The 20361-nt window shown below is 39.9% G+C and overlaps 1 protein-coding gene and 1 long non-coding RNA gene across 2 annotated transcripts in view; one reads left to right on the top strand and one right to left on the bottom strand.

Moving 5' to 3' along the window:
- Positions 1–4516: 4516 nt before the first annotated feature.
- Positions 4517–12719, bottom strand: lnpa (limb and neural patterns a). Its single transcript, XM_035604473.2, has 13 exons — positions 12573–12719; positions 11685–11789; positions 11375–11416; positions 9826–10013; positions 9687–9745; positions 9563–9603; positions 8567–8650; positions 8421–8472; positions 8095–8322; positions 6875–6980; positions 6515–6585; positions 5658–5813; positions 4517–5477 (listed from the first exon to the last, which is right to left on the bottom strand). Exons 2-13 carry the CDS (start codon positions 11709–11711, stop codon positions 5305–5307), a joined length of 1227 nt encoding a protein of 408 aa, XP_035460366.1. The 5' UTR covers positions 11712–11789; positions 12573–12719; the 3' UTR covers positions 4517–5304.
- Positions 12720–15044: 2325 nt separating this feature from the next.
- The window catches only part of LOC118282665, a 42625-nt gene continuing 37308 nt past the window's right edge, over positions 15045–20361 (top strand). Inside the window, exons 1-2 of the long non-coding RNA XR_007032118.1 lie at positions 15045–15177; positions 16134–16245. This is a non-coding gene — a long non-coding RNA (uncharacterized LOC118282665). The remainder of the gene's footprint in view (positions 15178–16133; positions 16246–20361) is intronic.

Raw genomic sequence — 20361 nt, 5'->3', positions numbered from 1 at the left:
AGTAGTATGTGTGTGTTGCCTGACGTGCATGTGAAATGGTTGCGTTTCGCTTGTCTCTTAATGGATTAATTAAGAGCTGATAGTTGTTGAACTAATCCGGAGTCAGTGAGTCCGTTCATCGCACATTATTCGACTCTCACAGCACTGCCAGGTCACCACTGACAGTAGATACTCTATATCATCTTCAAGATGAGTGAGACACATAGTAGAGACAGGACTGTGCACATCCCATAACTGTCCTTCTCTGCAGGACAGTTATACACACACACACGAGCACGCACGCACGCACTGAAAGCTCCCGTCTTTCCATCTGGTAAAGTGGGCTGTTGTGATTGATTTGTGGATTTGCTCCTTCTTTTTTTCCCTCCATTTAAGTGAAATAATGTATGGAAGCAATCTGGCAACAGACATTTTGGAAAATCTATTTGAAATCATTTCAGCTGAAGCCATGGCAGTTTGTCTTCTTATGGGAGAGGAGCAAAGTATAATTGTCTGCAGTCTAGTAAAACACAGTATAACTGCCATCACACTTGACTGAGCTTATAGCCAGCTAGTCCCATGGCCTCTAGAAGATAGAGCAGTTAATGTTCCCTTTTATTTTAGCGGATATGTCACTTGTATCGTAGATTTATACCATGATACAGCAATTTTGTCCAAACAGATGGATAATGGTGTCACCGGCAAAAAGCCCTGTTTTTTTATTGAGTTTGGAGCATATTGTTTAGATAGGGGACTGCGTTGAACAGCTCTGCCAGCGCTTCCTCTCTTTATCTCTCTAATCTTGCCAGTATTAGATTTGATCATTTTTGTTTGAAGGAGGAAAATGTGGCTGTAATGGCTTCCTAATAGCAAACACAGGGGATACAAATCCAGGGACCCTGTTCTGTAGTGCTTCCATAAGCACCACTGATTTATAGAGGTCTTTATGACAGAAAGGAAAATGATCTGCTGCAGGTATAAATCAGGTGAGGAGTAGGAAATTGAACTTAGATATCATCTTGTCAGATGCTTAATGCTCTTCCTCCTGTCACATTCGATAGGACCAATTTGGAGAATCCTGCAGAGGTAAAAAGAACACAATTAACAATGACAGTGTGGTAATAGATGAAGCTATAAAATGAACCTGCTGCCTGCAGGATGCTTTGTATGATTTCCACATGAGGTAGTGACAGGGGTGTGTTGTCTCGGCTTTTCATTTCTCGTCCTCTACCCCACTCTATTCTTCTTTTCTGATTTTTTTGGGGTGGTTTCTTGAACATCGTTATGATATATGTAATACTCCACTAAAATAGCAAGAAAACAGAGAGACGGTGTCGTCTTTTATGCTCTTAGTCTGCCCTGTAATTGAATTATTACACCGCGTGTGACGGGCCTTGTTTTTATGTTATTGATTCCCAGGGCATGTTCCATCCTAACACTGCATAAGATTAATCAATATATCAATAGTCAGGCACAAATTATGTATGCACGGGGACATTAAAAGCACAAACAGCCCAAATAAATTATGTTTCTGTATTGGAATCTAATCTAGTATTTGCAAGTAGCTCGGTTTAAGTGAGGCAGTTTTTCATTTCATTTTCCTGCATGTGTCTTTCTAAAAGTGTGTTCTTGTACTTTAGTATATAATCAAGGGTCAACAGTGGATTGTTTGCAGTAATAATTGTCAAACTGTATTGTGCTCATGCAGATTTCATCACACTGACGCGTGTAATGAGTTCGGCAAAGGACAGAGAATGACAATGCTCTCTGATCCCTGAATGTCACTCTGGTATAAAGTACGGCACAGTAGTTTATTGACGGCATCATGCATTCAGCAGCATTCATTTGTGATCTGACAGATAGAACGTGGGGGTGAGAAAACAATGGAGGCCCATCCGTCTGGGTGTGTAGGTTTCAAATGGCTTGAGTTTTAAAAACTAATTTCTTGGAAGCTGATGACCTTTTGTGCAAAGCTGCTCAACTTCACCGAGTGGCAATTCGAGTCCAAACAGCTGAAGAGTTTTACAGTAATAGCCGGAGATCCGCTGCTCGGGAGCCATCACCCCTCGCTGCTCATCAAGCCAAGCTCTTGTATGATCTAATTTGATTTTAATGCTTCTCTGAAGAAGATTGTGCTCTTATTACTGTGTAATGATGCTGTTGTCAAGAACCAGTGGGGATGTCTAATATCACCACCATGTTAACTGCTTCTGTGACACTCATCTCAGCATTTTCCACATTGTCTCCAATGCACAATGGCTTATGCTGTATGCTTCATGACTTTGTTGTTCTTCCTGTTGCATTGAGCTCCATGATTGACAGAAATACTGCAAATCTTTAAAAAAAAATCTTCTTTATTACCTACAGTATGTCTGATATGGTACTTTTTTCGTATTCAGTACAGTAGATAGAGCATAACGATGAAGGTCTACGCTGAGATGAGGAGAATTTTGAAGTGCTCGCATTCGGGGGGCAGCAAATGGAAAAGTGACAAGCCTGGTGCACTTGTCTATTTTACTTATTCTGTGCCTCTGTTTCATATTCTGCCTCGCACCGCAGGGTTATTTTCCTCCAGGGTTCAGGAGGGCACGCTCTTTCATTTCTTCAGAAAATTGTTTCGCAGGATTTCAATCTTTGGCTGCTAGATATGACAAAACACAATATCAAGAACACTTATGTTTCTTATCTGCCATTTTTTCAGGGTATAAATAAAAGATCAGTATAAATTTAAGTCAAGTGGCCTCCGATGCACATGTGAGAGATGAGTATGAAAAGAACTATGAACCTTGGGACAGCCCCGCTGTACATTCTCATCGCTTGCTCAAAATTACCTTGGCACAGGGGCTTTGTATGTCATTTGTTATCCTTGAAAATCAATTAGTGTTTCCATGATAGCAATCCAGATGTCATCCTTTCAGTGAGAAGGACAATGGGACACAAAGAGCTGAGTGTATCTTTTGCTGTCATGTAATATAAACAGTATTTCTCTGGATTGTCCAGGCAGTAATAGGTCAATTAGGTGCAGACTATGATGACTACAGTAAAAACGTGCTGATCGGAGAGTTGAAGGGCCATCCTAAATATCGATTGTGCCTAAATAAGCCTTCGATTTCCATCCGGGTAAAAATCCTCCCACTACATTAATACTAGTCCCAGATTAAGTGTAAGACCTTCAAAGAAAAAGCTGTTTAACTACAGTCGAGAACACAATTTTATTTTAGCAGCTGTTTTCTTTCCTTTTTTTTTTTCATGAGAAACCTACAAACCTCTGTGATCTTTTCATCTGTCTGAAATTATTCAAGCATTGTATGGAGAAACTGAATGTTGTTACAGAGTTGAAAACCTAGCTCACAAATAATAATTCTTCTGACTATAAAGTACAATGTGTCAAAAAATGATTCAGTGCTGTAGAATCAGAAATATTACTCAAACATACATTTTTCAAACCTCACAGCGCAGAGATCTTTGTGGTGATGTATTACTCATCATGATGCACGTATGGGCAGCCCATGTATACCAAAGAACCTCCCAAAGGTGTGAAAACATCCAAACATTGTCCTATTGATGTCCCATTTTTTCTCCCTGTTTGGCTCTTGTCAGAGGTCAACCTCAAACAGCATGCGGTGGAATCAGGCGTTACTGTCTATGTCACATTGATGCATTACAAGACCCAGGAGGTCGTGTCTCTGTAAACATACATTATCAAGAGCCATAGAAGATGTGGGGTGTTGACCTCACCAATAGTTTACGGTGTATCTTCAGGGGAGAAGGGCTGCGTGATGGCAGGGAGCAATCGTGTATCTGCAATGACTTTCTTGTTGCAAATGAAGAGGGTCAAGCAATCAAGACTGGCCGGGCTCTGCGTCAGCACCATTATCCTACACTGTCTGAAATGATCAATGAGCTGCAAAAAAAAAAAAAAAAAAGGATCACAAGACAAGATTGGCCTGCTCATGAAAATTGACAGCTTAAATATGATCCTTAGCGAGAAACTGGGTGGACGGGTCACAAATTAAAAATATACAATCAAATACATGTAACTACAATAAATGTTGTTAGCAGAACAATTTTAAATGATAAATGTCTCTTTATATATTGATGTTGATGAAAAATCAGTTAAAATCCAGCAATAACTGAATGTGTGAAGAGCGGCAACAGTTAATCGATTAGTAATTGATCACTAAATTATTCGCCAACTATTTTGATAATCGATTAATCAGTTCAAGTTAATTTTATGAAAAAAAAAGGTAAATATTCTGATTTCAGCTTCTTAAATGTGAATAGTTTCTGGTTTCTTTGGTCCTCTATTACAGTAAACTGAATATATTTGGTATGGACAAAACAAAACATTATCTTTGGGGTTTAGGAAACACAAACAACATTTTTCACCATTTTATGGACGAAACAACTAATCACTTAATCGAGAAAATAATCAACAGATTGATCGATTATGAAGTTAAACGTTAGTTGTGGCCCTAAATGTGTGTTTATACTTCTGTAGGAATGTGTTGTGATCCTGAGCACACATGTACACAGATGTTCTTAAGTGTTTTATTTAGTATTATTTATACAGAACAGGAATTTGGACATTCAGCAAACAGATAGTCACTTAAGACTGAAAACAGGTACATGACTTTGTCTATATGTAAATAGGTTGTATCGACAATACTGAGGCAGAGACTTTAAAACATAATAGGCACTTAAAGCAGGTGCAGAGTACCAACATAAATCTCTTCCTTTTAGCAATAAATACATGTTGTACGTGCATTCCTATTATGGTAACAAGGGTGTGCAAACAGCTTTTGAGTGCTCCAGTCATGGTCATGAAAGGCACCACATTGTAGAAAAATATTTATAAATAGTTTCCCATAAATAAAAATATATTTTCCCACAAAATATTTGCTTTGTTTTTCTTAAATTCATGTAAACCCAGACAGCAAAAATATTAGAATTCAGTCATAAACACATAAAATATGGAAAATGACAATGGCTTTTACATTATACAGCATCAGAAACAAATGAATTCATTAGCCCTATTGCTCTCGATAAGATGATGAGAAAATGGGCAGGACGTGTGTAATTGTTACTAGAAAGATGGGTTGCTCGGTATTTGCTACCCAACGCTATGCGATTTAATATTTCATTAATAATGCTACAACTATAAAAACAATTGTCAAAAATAAAGACACTGTGTACTGTAAGTTGAAAAGCGCATCAGCTGCCTTGTGAATTCAACTTACGGCAGTTTCTTAACATTATCACGTTTCTTCGAAGAAAAAACTGAAACACCAGCTTGACTTTTATTGACATCACTTCTCCGTTGCTTCATTCCACTTCCATGGCAGACAGATCCTGCTCTCCGTCAGATTTCTCTGAGGGTGGGTCTGGTGACTCTGGGGTGCACTGGCCGTCTGACATGGAATTGGACTCTTCGGCTGTCGGTGTGCCCGGCTCCTGAGTGTCTGGTTCAGCAGGTGCATCAGCAAGCTTGGATTTCTCTGATAATCACAGACAATATTTCATTTTGGTGAATGAATGCATTTAAAAACACGTACCGAGGACCCAAAAACAGAAAAGAGGAAAAGTGTGCAGTAAAATACAGCATTTAAAATTGTATTTCTAAAGGTATGAATATCTGTAACATATTCATGACCATTACATTTCAGTGTCATGATTACCTAAACCAGACTGGTCGGCATCACCATCAGCACCAGACGAGGGGAAGGGTGCCTCAGATGACATCGTCAGTTCGCCAGTGACCACGGGGAGGCTTGGTGCCTGAGGCCTGGTCCTTCTTGCAGGGTTCAAGAAATAACAATATGCACATCGGAATGCTGAAACAACACAAGTAAAAACACCACACACACACACACACACACACACACACACACACACACACACACACACACACACACACACACACACACACACACACACACACACACACACACACACACACACACACACACACACACACACACACACACACACACACACACACACACACACACACACACACACACACACACACAGTTAATATCAACCACAACCAATACATTGTCAGACAACAGGCATAGATAAATATTCATGAATATGACCCAATGACGAAAGAAAAAAAATGCCAGAGATGCATAAACACTTCAGACTGATGTGTCGGACTAGTTTGCATATTCAATCTCCAGTCGTTTTTGCTTACAGGGGTCGGTGGTGGCAGAGGCATTTAAGACATATGATATACTACATTGCCAAACGCTAGAGCGCACAGTGTTTGATGGAGACAAGGGTTTCTCCTCTCTCCCCAATTGCTTTCCTTTCAACCCGACCGGTCGAGGCAGATGGCCGGCCGCCCACCCTGAGTCTGGTTCAGCCGAAGGTTTCTCTTCTCTTCACTGTCACCGTGTGCTTGCTCGTTGTGGGGACTGTTGGGTTTCTGTCTATAGTATTGTGAGGCCTCAGCCTTACTACATCCTCTCAAGTGCCTTGGGATTAGGTGTGTTATTAAAATAGAAAAGAAATTGTTTCTCGACAGACTTACCAATGTATTCAAATTCCTCTCTCAATGCCATTCCGTTATGGGACAGACACTGCTGACATACGAGAGCATATCTATGAGGGAGGAAAGACAATCCAGTGAAGACGAGCATCGAGTACATGAACAGGGTTTAGATTCCATAAAAGATCATTTGATTGATAAATTTAAAAACAGAACAAAACATAAATATTCATAAGCTTAATCAAAGCTCAAGCAGCTCACTGTTACGTCATTTTAGGTGTTGTATCATTTAAGCGTTTAAATAAAACGCACAAGATACTACATGATGCATAACATAACTAGTATCATCACTATAAATACATATGTTGATGTATTCCTCAGGAGATCGCCTCAGTTGTGTACCTGTTCTGAGGGCCGTCTCCAACGAGATACTCAATGACTCTGTCCATGGCGCCTCTTTCCCTCGGGAGCACAGGTCTGGCCAGGGGCGGACCTGGGGGATGCATCCCTGTTAAAGCACAACACCAGCGGCCTTTAGACACGGTCAGTCTGCAGTCTTGAATACAAACTGCAACAAACAGGTTCCGCTCAAAAACAGGTTCCGAGAGCCACAAGACTCAGCTAACTGCACAAACCGTGATGAATTTCACAAAACATGCCCCCTTTTTTTTTCCTTGAAGACTTTCCACTGATCTCACTTGCAGAGCACGTCCAGAATCCCCACTGTGCCGGTGCGTAGTAATTAATATAATCTAACATCAAGAGCAATCATAGGAAGATGACTGGTCATTTCTGTGAGACTTGGCAGAGTCTCAGCATCCTGCTGGTTATTAATTTACCAACATATGGAAACTCTGTGGTGACTCTTTGTATCAAATTGCTTTTCACTTTCAATTTTCGACAGAAGCAGGTGATAACATCAAGTCATGTAAACCATTTGTGAGTTGCTCGCGATGCCAAAGGCAATTTCACCATGCATTAAAAGACATTTAGTGAGATTCCAACACCATCACCTAGAGAACAAACGTAGGTCTGGCTAATTAATCACAGTTAATGTAATCCTGCTTCGTGCATACCTCACAGTTGGCATCCCACATGGCAATTACACCATGCAGCTACCTCCAGGAACACATTTCCTTTACTGTTTGCACTTATTTGCATCTTCTATTGAGTGTTCATAGTCCAGAAATAATTTGTATTGAATATTCAACACCTCTACACTGCACAGATGTCCTCTATACACAACAACTGTTCTATGTAAAGTCTTTTCATCGCATTCGCTGGATTGTTTGTTATATTCAAAAGCCACCAAATGATGCAATGCACAATACGCATCATATTATTGAGGTAAATATTGTGACTGCACCAATAGCCATTGCCGATTTGCAATCCTAGTTCTCAATTATACACTTATTTGAGGAAGGTGGAACCTTTTAATAAGATAGTTAAAAACTACATCCATACAATTACCCATTACTACTAATGTGTAACATATACCACCCCTGCTGACAACACACAAACCACAGAGCCGTGAGCAACTGGGGACACAGAGCCAGGGAAGAGTAAATCACACCTTAATCGACCACATTATGATGCGGTCCCCCTGTGTGCAGGTAACTCACCAACTCCTGAAACAGGTGTTCCAGGGGTCACAGGCCTCCTCATCAAGCTCTGCTGAGCAGCCATAGCCGACAGGCTCCTCTCTGGGGGTCCACCTGGAGCAGAGTGGGAAGATCGTCCAGGATAGGTGGGCCCGGAGGCGAGAGGAGGGCGGGCAGCAGCACCGCTTGCAGGATTTGCCGCCGCAACCACCGTGGGGGTTTTTGGGATGACATTGCGTTGGCGGAGTTCTAATGCAGAAAACAATGCAGGATTGTTTAACAATAGTATGCAGTGCCAGAGGAGAGCAGGGAAATTAGTGCTTTGTTCTTCAGAATGCGTAAAATACCTTGTCCTGGTCTTGGAGTCATCTGGGGTCCGACTGGAGTAGATTCCAGCTCCTTTAGATAACAAGAGAAAGCAAGAGCGTGTTAATAAGTCCAACACAAATAGACAAATCAATGTATATAAAAAAGGGGGAGGGGGGGGACCCACCATTTTTTTCTTGGAATCAGGATCAAACCTCTCCAGAATCATTTTAGCATTTTTGTATGTCTCCGTTTCCATAACTTCTTCAAGCTGCAAAAAGGAGAAAAAAATATTAACAGTATTACAGGATAGATTCAAAAAAAACAATTTGTGAAAAAGAAGTGAATCCTATAATATGAGCTCTATTGCCACGTAATTAGTTGATGATCATCCAATGTGTTACACACATTAATATCTTACGATCACCTACCGTAACATTACAACTAAATGTGACTGATAAAGGGCAGCAGAAAACTTCACTAAATAGTACGTCTTCATTTAACATTAGCTACCAAACGTTTCTAAATATTTACATATGATATGAAGAATAATTACATTCACTACTTCGATAATGGAGAGTGTGAAAATCCATCAGGCCTAATTATTGAAAGTTATTAGACTTGACGGAGGATGACAAGCAATTTCTCAGATTTATTTCTTTGCCGCACTAAATGCTATTAATTAAAGTGACATTAGCGGGGAGGTTTAACTGGCTTAAGTCACTGCACCAATCAAATGCTCTCCGGATTAGAAAGATTCGTCTAACAGGTATCTGGCTGCAGAAAGCTGAGAAGATCACAGAGGGCAACGCTGACAGATAGTGCAAGTCTTCACTGGAGATCACTGGACATCAAATTTCTGACATCATTGGTTATCTTCAGTTCTCTCAAGCTAAAGTCTGATTTCAAGTAGAGATGTTCCAATACCATTTTCCCTAATCAAAAGCGATTACGATATCTGACACCAATCCGTATCGACTGATAGTGAGTATCGATCCAATAACATTGAATTAACAAAACAAAAAAAACATATATGAAGTATTTTAACAGCTGCATAATACTACTGTTAAATAATATGGCGCACTTCTACTTTCGATTGGAAAATATAGAAAACGAGATCAAAACAGGTGTTGTTAAAACAGAGATATATATGAAACGGGACAAATATAAGAACGTCACCTACTATTTTCCTTTTTTGTGCTTTAAGATCCTCTAATTTTTCATCTGGGGAAAAGAAATATTAGAAAATTCAACACAATTAAAAAAAATATGTAATAACATATTTATTAATAAAAAAAACACCTTACTATTTTTTTCTGTTCTTCTTGAAAAAATGACAAAAAGCATTTTGCGCAGTAACCACACTCTAAAAAGGAAAATAAAATAATGGTTATTCTTTATTTTACCAGCGAAGAGAAAATGTGACAGATTATGTTGTATACTTACAATAAGGGAAATATCACGAAGGGAAGAGACAATATGAGCCGTCCCATTAACTGTTCGGGCAGGTACCAGAAATACACAACTATACATGTCATCAAGAAGAGAAGAGACGAGTACAGGAGCAGTCGCCCGACCCATATCTTCAGCTGCCTCTGATACTTCTCACTATATTCCTCAAGAATCTGAATATCCTGTGGGAAAACAAATTTGAATTACATTAGTACAAAAATGTATTTCTATCAAAAATCACAGTAATTTTAAATACATTCAAAAAAATATATTTCAGACAGCAATCATTTAAAGAAGTGAGAACTTTCACTTACTCTCTTTGAAATCAACAAATGACTCACTCATGATTTTTGTGATTGAAATGTTACACCACGGCAGTTTTAAAGTGCCGGATGACCCATCCAAAAATAGTTGGTGGACAGAACAAGACCCGCGCTCTTGGATCCCTATGGTTCTGCTGTAGCATGTGTGTCTGTCACTCTACTCCCCTGGATAAACTGATCTCGCATTCAGCATCGCAGTATAACATGCATGTGTTTTGTGCATGTGTGGCGGAACCATGCAAATGTAAAATTAAGGACAAACAAAACATTCTGCCGTAAGAGATGACAGGATTTTTTCCAGAAGAAACTAACACCCACCTCTTCACAACTTCAATGCCACCTGACCTCTTCAGTGTGCAGTGTCTCTAGCTCTAAGGGCAGGTGCTCAAAATAGCCTAACACCCGCTTGACGGCAGAAGAGCACTAAAGCCCCATCAGTCACCAAATGAGGATTTGGCATTCATCTAGCATCTGTTTTCTTATGGTCAAAAGAGGATGCTTGTTTACACAACCCATCCTCCACAGCACATTTATATTGTGCCGTACACTGTGTTTGTTCTATCAAAAGGAAGGAATTAAAGGAAGACTGGGGGAGTGCATGTTTCTGGATCGAGTTGTCTTTACAAACATCATTGAGCATCATTACACTGACAGATGCCTTCGGTCAGTTTTACTGATAATGCTTCATTTGGTTGCACTCAACAAACCTCAAGGGATTTGCTGTAAAGTACATTTGTTTAAAACGTTGTAAAAAAGAATAAAGAGAGAATTTGTTGATTAGTTTTTTAACAGAGGCATTTTTTTTCACTTCACATTAGAAATAAGCTGTACACTCTTTTAGATCATGTATATTGTTTTGTCTTTTGTCTGAAAGACAAAATGAATGAGTATATTCAAAAAGGTTGTAAAATAACGTATTTATATGTAAACCAACAGTTTTTAGTAATATTTGTGGAAATGTTTCTCGTTTATATTGTCGATCTATCCCTCTAATGACACACTTAATAGCTTGCTTTATCGTACACAGGTCCCACTGTGCAGGTTAGGCAGTAAATGCTGCAAAAATATTTAGAGCATGGTTTGTTGTGCTTCACTCATTTTATAGCATGTTTTCTTACACCCACATGCAAACATAAAAAAGAAAAAAATGTGAAACGTGAAAACAGCACTTTTGGCAATCTGTCAAGTCCATGCGGAAACTTTTTTTAGGTTAAGCATACCTTATCGATTCCTTCCAAAAGCTCTACGGTGGAGGGTTTAGCCTGCAAGACAAACAGTTTAAAATCCTTGTGAGTGGGGGAAGAAAATCATGATGTTTGCAACCGTCGTCTTTGTGAAATCAACTTTTTGGAAGGATGTGAAAAACTTCCTGTTTCATCTTCCCCCTTTTGCACAGTTTGTGTGTGGCTTATGTGCGTTCTTCCGAACTTGGTGATATTAGTAAGTTAGTCTGTGTGTGCCATTTCCATAACGTATATTACAACAGCATAAAGTAGACAGACACAATTAGTAAAAGGTTAAAATACAAACCCTCCACCGTGAGATAACAGCCCCCATGTTGATGATGATGAGGGAGTTCAGGATCTTCTGTTCCTGGGACCCTCCTCTGATTTTCTCTCAGAATTACCTCTCCACCTGTTGACAACAGTGTTTGCGTTGAACATACATTCTCCACATTCTCCTGCAACAAATCCCGCCGTCATGACTGAGATGATGTCCGGGTTTGGATAAAACACCTTCATCCTTCAAATATATCCTAGCATTCATAATATGCAGTTGATAAGAGGTGGACTAAACCGACGAAACATCTTCAAGTGTTGAGTGTTAACACTGCACCACAAATGACCGCGATAGAAACCCTCAGCAAAACAATTGCAAACGAGGCTAAAACGTATAACTTTGTGAAATGTTTGCTGCAGGACTGTGATGATAGATTAGATTACTTTGTAGCCACGAGCACATGTTATGAGTCGAGTCTCTACGTGTCGTCAGCAGGTTGACCTGCCTGAAGCAGACACTCTTTGCTGACTGGAGTTTGAAAAAAAACTTCACTCCGTCTTTGGTTAGCTCAAATCGGCGGTGACCTAACGGCACTCGTTCCCTCACAGGGGAGGAAGTTCTTGCATGTCTGCGACTAACATTCACAAAATGACCCGCTTCCACACGAGCCACGCAGTGAACTGACCAGAGCCAGCGCCGCAGTAGTGCTGGCTAACCTCGGGCAGCTAACAGCTAACGGCTAGCTGCTAGCTGCTAGCGCTTAGCAGCCAAACAGTTCACCACTGTAGCAGCAGCCATTGCTAACTTAAGTTCGTCAAGCGTCAGCTTCCCGACGTTCTATGTGCAAAGCGAGGTCGAATGACGAGGCTGCGAAGTGCAGTGCACGACGCTCACGTGTTGGGGAACTGAGCAGCTTACCTTTCAAAGTCGAGCTGTCCAGGTCGGAACAGCCTGTAGCCGGACAGACAGTCCCGCTCCTGTCTACGACCGGAGGGTGTCTGAGAGCCGAGATGGGGGCGTGGCCTGTGAGGGGGCGCGGGGATATGAGCGCCGCAGGGCCCTCACAACAATCCGCTCTCTGTGTGGGTCTTTAACACGGCCGAACTGGAGGAAAGTACACGTTTAAATGATAGGTGATTAATAACATAACATGTGAACAAGTGAAATGTAATAACTGATGGAATGGATGCTGATTCAGGAAGACGGAAACCGTAGATGTCTTATGCAGAAGTATTTATTATAAGAGCTCAATATTGAGGAGACTTCCGGTTCGGTACACAGATCAACAGGTTCAGAGTGTTCGCCGTCCCAAAATAGTCTGCCCATCCCCGGTCTCCGTAGTGTATTTAGCTTTGTAAGTAATGTTGTCATCTCCCTGCGACTATGACAGCTCGAGAGAGACTTGAGCTGCTCAATGATGGTTTCGGCTTGCCATAGATAAGATGACCTTGCTTGGTGCCTGAGAAGACTTGTCTTTAGAGTTTCACAGGGAGGATAGACAAAAATTCCTCAACAACAGGTGTCAGATTATCATTATGAATCAGTCACCTGTTGGGGGCTGCAGTTATATTAGTACTGCTAGTAGTAGTAGTATGCAATATTTCCTGTAGCCGAAGTCACTCCAATCACATTTTTTTCCTACAATCATTTATTTAATACTTGAGAGTGCGTCCTGAAGGTCCACTTTTAGTTAGTTGATGACTAACTCCATTCAGTCCAATGGCATGAACTAGCCAACTTCACATGCAAGGTGACTCAACATGCATGAAGAGAGGTATTAACATATATTTACATTAGATGGATGTTTTTGTGATAATATATTATTTTTCATATCAGCCAACCTTACTAATAGTATTAGGTTGGCTGTAGCACAGACAGTAACCACTGAATTGCAAGGATGTCGGTTAAAAAAAATGCATGCTCTAGTCTCCCCCATGGCCTGGGACCCAGACAAATTCTGGGAGCTCATTTAAATTTTGCACTGCCAGAATACAGTATGGATCCCCGCCATTGAGAAGTGACAGAAAACTTGCCGGTCCAATCACAAAGCTTTATCCTTTGGGCAACTGGACTAAGTGGCAGTCTATAGACCAAAGTGCTGTACCAACGGGTTGGCCAAGCCCCTTGTGTAACAAAATGGTGCAATTGCCAGGAAATGTCTTGACACAATATTTCGGACAATTTCCGGAGTTAGTGTCAGAAAACACCTAGGGGCTGGCAGGAAAAGTTCTGGAAGATGATCGCGGTAACATTTTCGGACATTTGCATTCTCGCATACAGCCCCTCTGTAAAAGATCGGGTTATTTCCTTGAGATCAAGATCTCTCTTGCAAGAGGCTTGAGTAAACACAAAGCATTATTACAGAAAAATCATACAACATGTCACACAAAGCACAATAAATACAGATTTACAATAACAATTGTTCACCAATTAGTTTTATTGGACTCCAAGGTAGACCTGTATCCCTAATGTGTATAGTTTCTGACGAAGTACAAGTCAGGAATGGCTTTACCTTTGCTGATAGATATAACCTTGATTATGGTCTCAGCAACACCTTGATGACCCAAAAAATAAAGTTGTTGTTCATTGTTCATACATGGATAATGAGTGAAACAGTGAATTGGGAGGAGGGTTACAAACTTGGCAGGATTATTGGGCAGACATTGTGTGGAATATGTTTTTCCAGGTAATCCCAATTGCCAACAAGAAAGAGAACCAAAATGGAGCCATCCTCCATTTTGTTTAAGCAATTCCCCCCTTTCTCTTCCCTCTTCCTTTGAGGATATTAAATGCTTGCCTCCAGCATGACAAGTATAACGCTTGTGGAGAATTTCTATTGTATCATGGTGTTTGCATTTTGTCTTATTTGTCTATCCATACTTGTGCTTGTAGCAACATAGGAAGAGTCATAGTTACAGTCCTTGGCAGCAATATACATCAGTACCACACAAAATATGAATCATACAAGAGAAGTTCAGCCAGTAACCACAAACAGTGTTTATTTTAATGGTAGGTTGACAAAGGCTAACACCAAAGCAACATCAACATATTATCTTACCTTGCTACACATTTGTGCTTTATCGTGCAAAAGAGTCTACAGGAGATCTTGAATGGATTATACTTCCTGGTTCTACCCTGTTTGAAGGCAGGGGGTGAGCATTCGTGTGTTTAAAAATGTTTGGATTTTCATGAAGACGAATGTTACTTGTTCATGTTACATGTTTATCTGTGTAAATGCTTTGCCATTTGGAAACATAAAGACACAAACTGTGAACGTATTTCGCTACATTTTCTGTTTTGTCTTCAGTGAGCTCCCCCACCCCCAGCCCCCCTAGTGGTTTGGTCCAAATTAGGTCTGGAGGGTATATAAAGAGTGGTTCTGGAGCTGGCTCTGTTTGCTGTTCCTTTGTGTTGTGTTGCTGTGCTGCTAATGGAATATAAATGCTAAAGCTAAATTAAATGAAAAAGTGTAGGCCACTGTGCCACCTCTACACTGTGATTCCACAATGGCTGAATACTTCAGGTGAGCCAAACAAAAAAAAAAACATGAACTCTGGCTACAAAACTCAGAAAAGTTTCTGAACCCTGCACTAATCCAGACAATGAAAAATATTTAAGCATTTTTATCAATTTCTTCCTCAGCAATTGATGATTTCTCAATTTGTTTTGTTTAACTTTTACTGATGTTGTTGCTGTAAGGCCTAACTCCACCTTTAGCTGTGACCACAGTGTGAATTGACACACATTGTTGTGGTTTGCTGTGCCTGGCTCTAACTTAACTTAACAGTTGATAGACGTGTCAGAGTTTTCTAACCATTTACTTATGTCAAGCGTATTTATTTTCATGGTTGGACATAAAGGGGGTCAGCAGTTATTTGGTTAGCTAATCTGTTAGCCACTAACATTTCATGGTAGCTAACTCAAACAAATGCTACAGTGAAGCTAATGCTAAGCTAACTCATGTAATTTAGTTTGTTCCCTACACGTTGTCTGTGTAGAAATGTCACTATAATTGACTGTTACAGTCACTGTCATGGCTGTGCGGCTCGCCAGTGATGTATATGTGGGGTTAGTTGGCTAATGGCTGTTGTAGCTCTAACTATGGCTGTAGCTGTAACTTTCGAATTACTGTAGTTGTGGCTGTTGTAATTATCAAAGCTGGGACACACATTTGTAATGGATGTAACATTACTACATGCATGAGTGGTGGAGGTTTGAATGCTTAGGTTGCTCATTCTTTCTGGTCATTGTTACCATCTTGGGTATAATACAGCCTGACCAGCTAGTTAGTCATATTCTGTAGCCTTAGCGGCCTTCAACCCAAGCAAGAACCGTAACTATAGCAAGAAATGTTGATTCATTGAGTGAGCGACAAGCTAGTGTCACTGCTAATGCTACATTGTGAGTCCTTTTTAAAGCACTTTTATCGTCTGGATTGACTTCATCTTCGAATGACCCCTTTCCCTGGTTTCCTCAAAGGTCAGAAGACGGAGCCCCAGTTCAACCAGTTCATCACAAGTGGGCTGACAGAAGAGTCGATATCAAGGAAGGATGAAATACTGATGGGAAAACGAATGCATCCGGGCACCATGTGAGTACACAAAAAAACCCAACAGCACCCCTGTTTAATTGTCATCCTCCATTCTTTGTCATCAAATAGTGTGGATTAGTATTTTTAATTGCTGGTATGTCGTCCTCATCAATTAGTGAATTCAGAAAGTATCATGCAACCTCATACTGTATTTGCTGGATATTTATGTGCAAGTTCTGATCATTCTCTGAATTAATGAAATGAACACGACCAATGACAAAGTCGCTCAAGTGATAATTAATCAAAGCTAGAAAAAGACTGTTCTTGAAGGTGCCGTCACTCTGAGTTATAGATAGGTGGACAGTTTTGTAGACATATTCTTCATAAACATGGGAGAAAATTGTCCATCGCGTGTGGTAGTTGTTTATAATACTTGAACTTGAAATAGTTCACATAGTTTATACATCCATACAGCACCTATAACATCTAACTACACATACATCGTTGTATACATATACATAATGTATATGTTGTGTATTGTCTTCCGACCTCTAACATTGACATGGTGTTAAGTAACTCTTCAGACTGTTGAGAATGGAAATCTTAGGACATTTTTAGAAACACTCAAACCAGTGCCCACCAACAATCATGCCACAGTCCAAGTCACTGAGATCATTTGATCAATGATGTTTTGTTGTGAACATTAACTGTAGCCCCTGACCTGTGTCTGTATAATTATATGCATTGCAATGCTGCCACAAGATTGGCTGACTGTGTGAACGCATGAATAAGCAGATGTAAAGGCCTAAAGGTGATTGGTGCATGTAACAGTTTGTTCTTATTAAAGTCGGGTAACATGCTGAGGAAACAAGGGGAGTAATAGAGTAATATGTCCTGAATTATGTTTTTTTTTTTAGAGCAGCAACATAATCTGAGGAGCTACTGAGAGTACTTTGAGCTTTTGAACGATAAAGTCTGTGCTGGTAGCATTTGTGAATAACTGTGGTGTGTTGGTCAAAACTGAGTTTATTGTTAAGTATGATTCTAGGGTACATAAAACTCCACTTGCAGGGCATCTGGTACCGATTACGATGCATGCCATATAGCTGCAATGCCCCTGGTTTGCATGTGGCTCTGGGACCTTTGTTGCATGTCATACCTCTCATATTTCCTGTCTGTGTACTGTAAACAATAATGATACAGTTTATACTGAGTCAGTTATCCAATAAAGTCAGGTTTATACCCCAACATCAACATATCTTTTTGTAATAGGCCATTGTAGACCACTCAAATCTATCACTGATTTTTTATGGCAATCTTACCTCAGCTTTCCAATTTTTTAATCTCATATGTCTGTTGATTTCATCTATAAACTCTTTCTCAACTGTTGTTTATTTACTAAAGTCAGAGTGTACAGTATATCTACGGCAATATATACAATGTTGATGCACCATGAACTCACCCCGAGGTTCAGGGCAGTGCAGGGCGACTTGGGCATATGAATAAGATGTTTCTTTCTGGGTGGGATAGGTCAACACGCAGGTATTGACTGTGTAGAAAAAGCAAGGTTCACATGTAAAGGAAAATGTATTCAATCTCATCTAAGCTTTTATCTGGATCTGAGATGTCTGAATAAGGCCTCAGTGAATCCATGATCCATTCTCAACCATTTCTTTAGAAGACTACAAAACGGTGCTTACAGATCCAAGGCTTCACTTCTACACATTTTGTCCATCTATAGTGTGAAATGAAAAATTTTCTGGAACCCAGACACATTAAAAGAAATTACACCAGAGATGAGTCCACAAACTATTTACTGCGAATGATAGAACTACAGAATGGAAAATTATTGAAAAATGTATATACTGGCAAATGTTTTCTCACCATAAAATGTACTAAAAAATGTACTGACTGAAATCCAGAACAAAATGATATCCATGATGCATTTACAAAAGAAAGTGTCTATCAATTTTTTTAAGCTATGTTTTTAACTGGCTTGGAAATCTTGATGACACAATTAATACATACGTTTTGGGGTCTTTAGTAATTTTAATATACTTCAATGTGTTTTTAAGTGTAAAGGTTTTTACTTGACACTTTCCATTTCTGTCACAAAAAGAAGACCCTTTTCACACATGGACATCATTCTTCACAAAAAAGAGTCTAAGTATGTTGATGTGAACAGATGTAACTCGAAGTGGCTGGAAAAAGTGGGAGATAAAAAATCAATGATAAAAGTAACTTTTGCAATTACCTATATATAATTTGAAATAGATACAATATAATGAAGAAAGTTTATAATGTTGGTGTCCCATGCTGTGTTATCAAAAGCTGAACAGAGGAATCACAATTTGTAGTGCCACCTTAACCGTATCCACAGCTAAGGGCCACTGGAAGAATGAGTCTTTAAGCCAATAAAGGCAATTTCCAAAGATAATTGGGAACACGTTTCAATACATATGCATGAAAAAAGGATTTTCCGTGCGACCGACTCGTATGCTCATGTAATTGATTGAGGGGATGACCCGTTATATTAAATGTTATTTGAGAACCATCAAAACGCGCAAAATTGCAAATTGCCCAGCTTGTATGTGAATTAATACCTCATTCATCATCATTATGAGTTGATAAGTTAATTTAACCATTTCATTCTGTCTTAATGAGCTATAGTTGAATTAATGTCATGTAATATATGAAAGTAACATTTGAACGGAGGCAATGATTTGAGACAAACCGAGCAGAGACTACTTTAGAAGCATAATGGTGGCATAAATCTCATCAGGCTGCAGCTGATGTCGCTCGCTCTCTTTTAACATTTTGCAAAATATATTTTAGCTCAATGATATGAACATTCCTAACCTGGGGGAAGGTTTTATAGGAGTGAATGCTGGCATGTTTGTTTGTTTGTTGGCAGTGATGGGTGAATCTTGATTGATTGAGTCAATGTTTGGCTGTAACAGCTGGCACGTCAGTTGTAAACACTGTACTGCATCATGATTCAAATGTGAGGACAATATGTTTTCAGATGTAGACTTGGGCTCACGCTGGAGTGTGAATCGCACAGTTTGTGGAATCGAGGTCATGCCTTCAAACCACAAAAAGCACAAGGCTGCGTGTGTGATTGTATAGTCACAGCGATGCTTGTCTTTGTGCGGTTCTCAGTTGGCTCTCGGGGCTCGCCAGTCCTTCATCTGGCGCTGAGTGACTGCGTCTGACCGTCGGGGTGCGCGCCGCCTCCTAGTTCCACCTTAAATGCATTTTGGCCCCGCTTGCTCCCTGTAGTTTAAGGTTTTTTGTCCTCCCGCAGCAGCTGTCACCCCGCATTACTCGCAGTCAGCTAAATGAAACATTATTCTAAACATATGCATCGTAATCAGTCCGGTCACACTTACAAGAACACGCGTTAATAAGGCAATCAATCACTCTGGAACAAGCAAGTTGTTCTGTAACAGCTCATAAACAGTGTGTAATGAAGAATTGGAGGTTAGCGTGACACAGCGCTGATCAGATAATCAATGTCAAAGATGCGATGAATGTCAGTAAATGTAGTTTTCATGTCGTTTCTATAAAATCCTCAATTTACAACAAGCAGTTCAATTACCCTGAAAATACAGTCAATTAAGTAGGGGTGATTGGACAGTAGGGGCAGGATCATCGATCTTTGCATTTCTATCTCGCCGGTGGACGTTTAATTTGGTTTTTCTATTAGCACCGAAATAAAGAAAATATAAAATATATTAAACAACCCCAAAGATTTATTTTCTTGTCAAAAACCATTCGGCGAAGGTGACAGACAGTGTTAGGCATTATGATGAATTCTTTTTTCAGTCGTGCACATTGGATACAAAACTAATCGTGATATTGTGGGTAGTGTTTTTCTGGCCTCCTGTCTTTTCCTTTTTACACCTCCATCTATCTCGGCGCCTTTGTTGTATGGGTTGCAGCCCTCACTTTAGTAAAGAGCACGGAAACACGGTGATATATCACGCCCATATTTGCTGCCCTAATCCTATTTCTATAATGGGGACGTTCAAAAAAGCAACTTATCTTAACGTCCCGTGGGGACGTTTCTGGTGTAGGCTATATTTTAACCAAGTGCAATTAACGACAGTATCGGCTTGTATCATTTAGAGGTAATGTAAAAATAATGGTAAATTATAGGGCCGGAATGACCCG

This window comes from Scophthalmus maximus, chromosome 14 (assembly GCF_022379125.1).
Source record: "Scophthalmus maximus strain ysfricsl-2021 chromosome 14, ASM2237912v1, whole genome shotgun sequence".
NCBI classification, from domain to species: Eukaryota; Metazoa; Chordata; class Actinopteri; order Pleuronectiformes; family Scophthalmidae; genus Scophthalmus; species Scophthalmus maximus.
The sequence above is the reverse complement of the archived record's forward strand: the minus strand, read 5'-3'. Positions and strand labels throughout refer to the sequence as shown.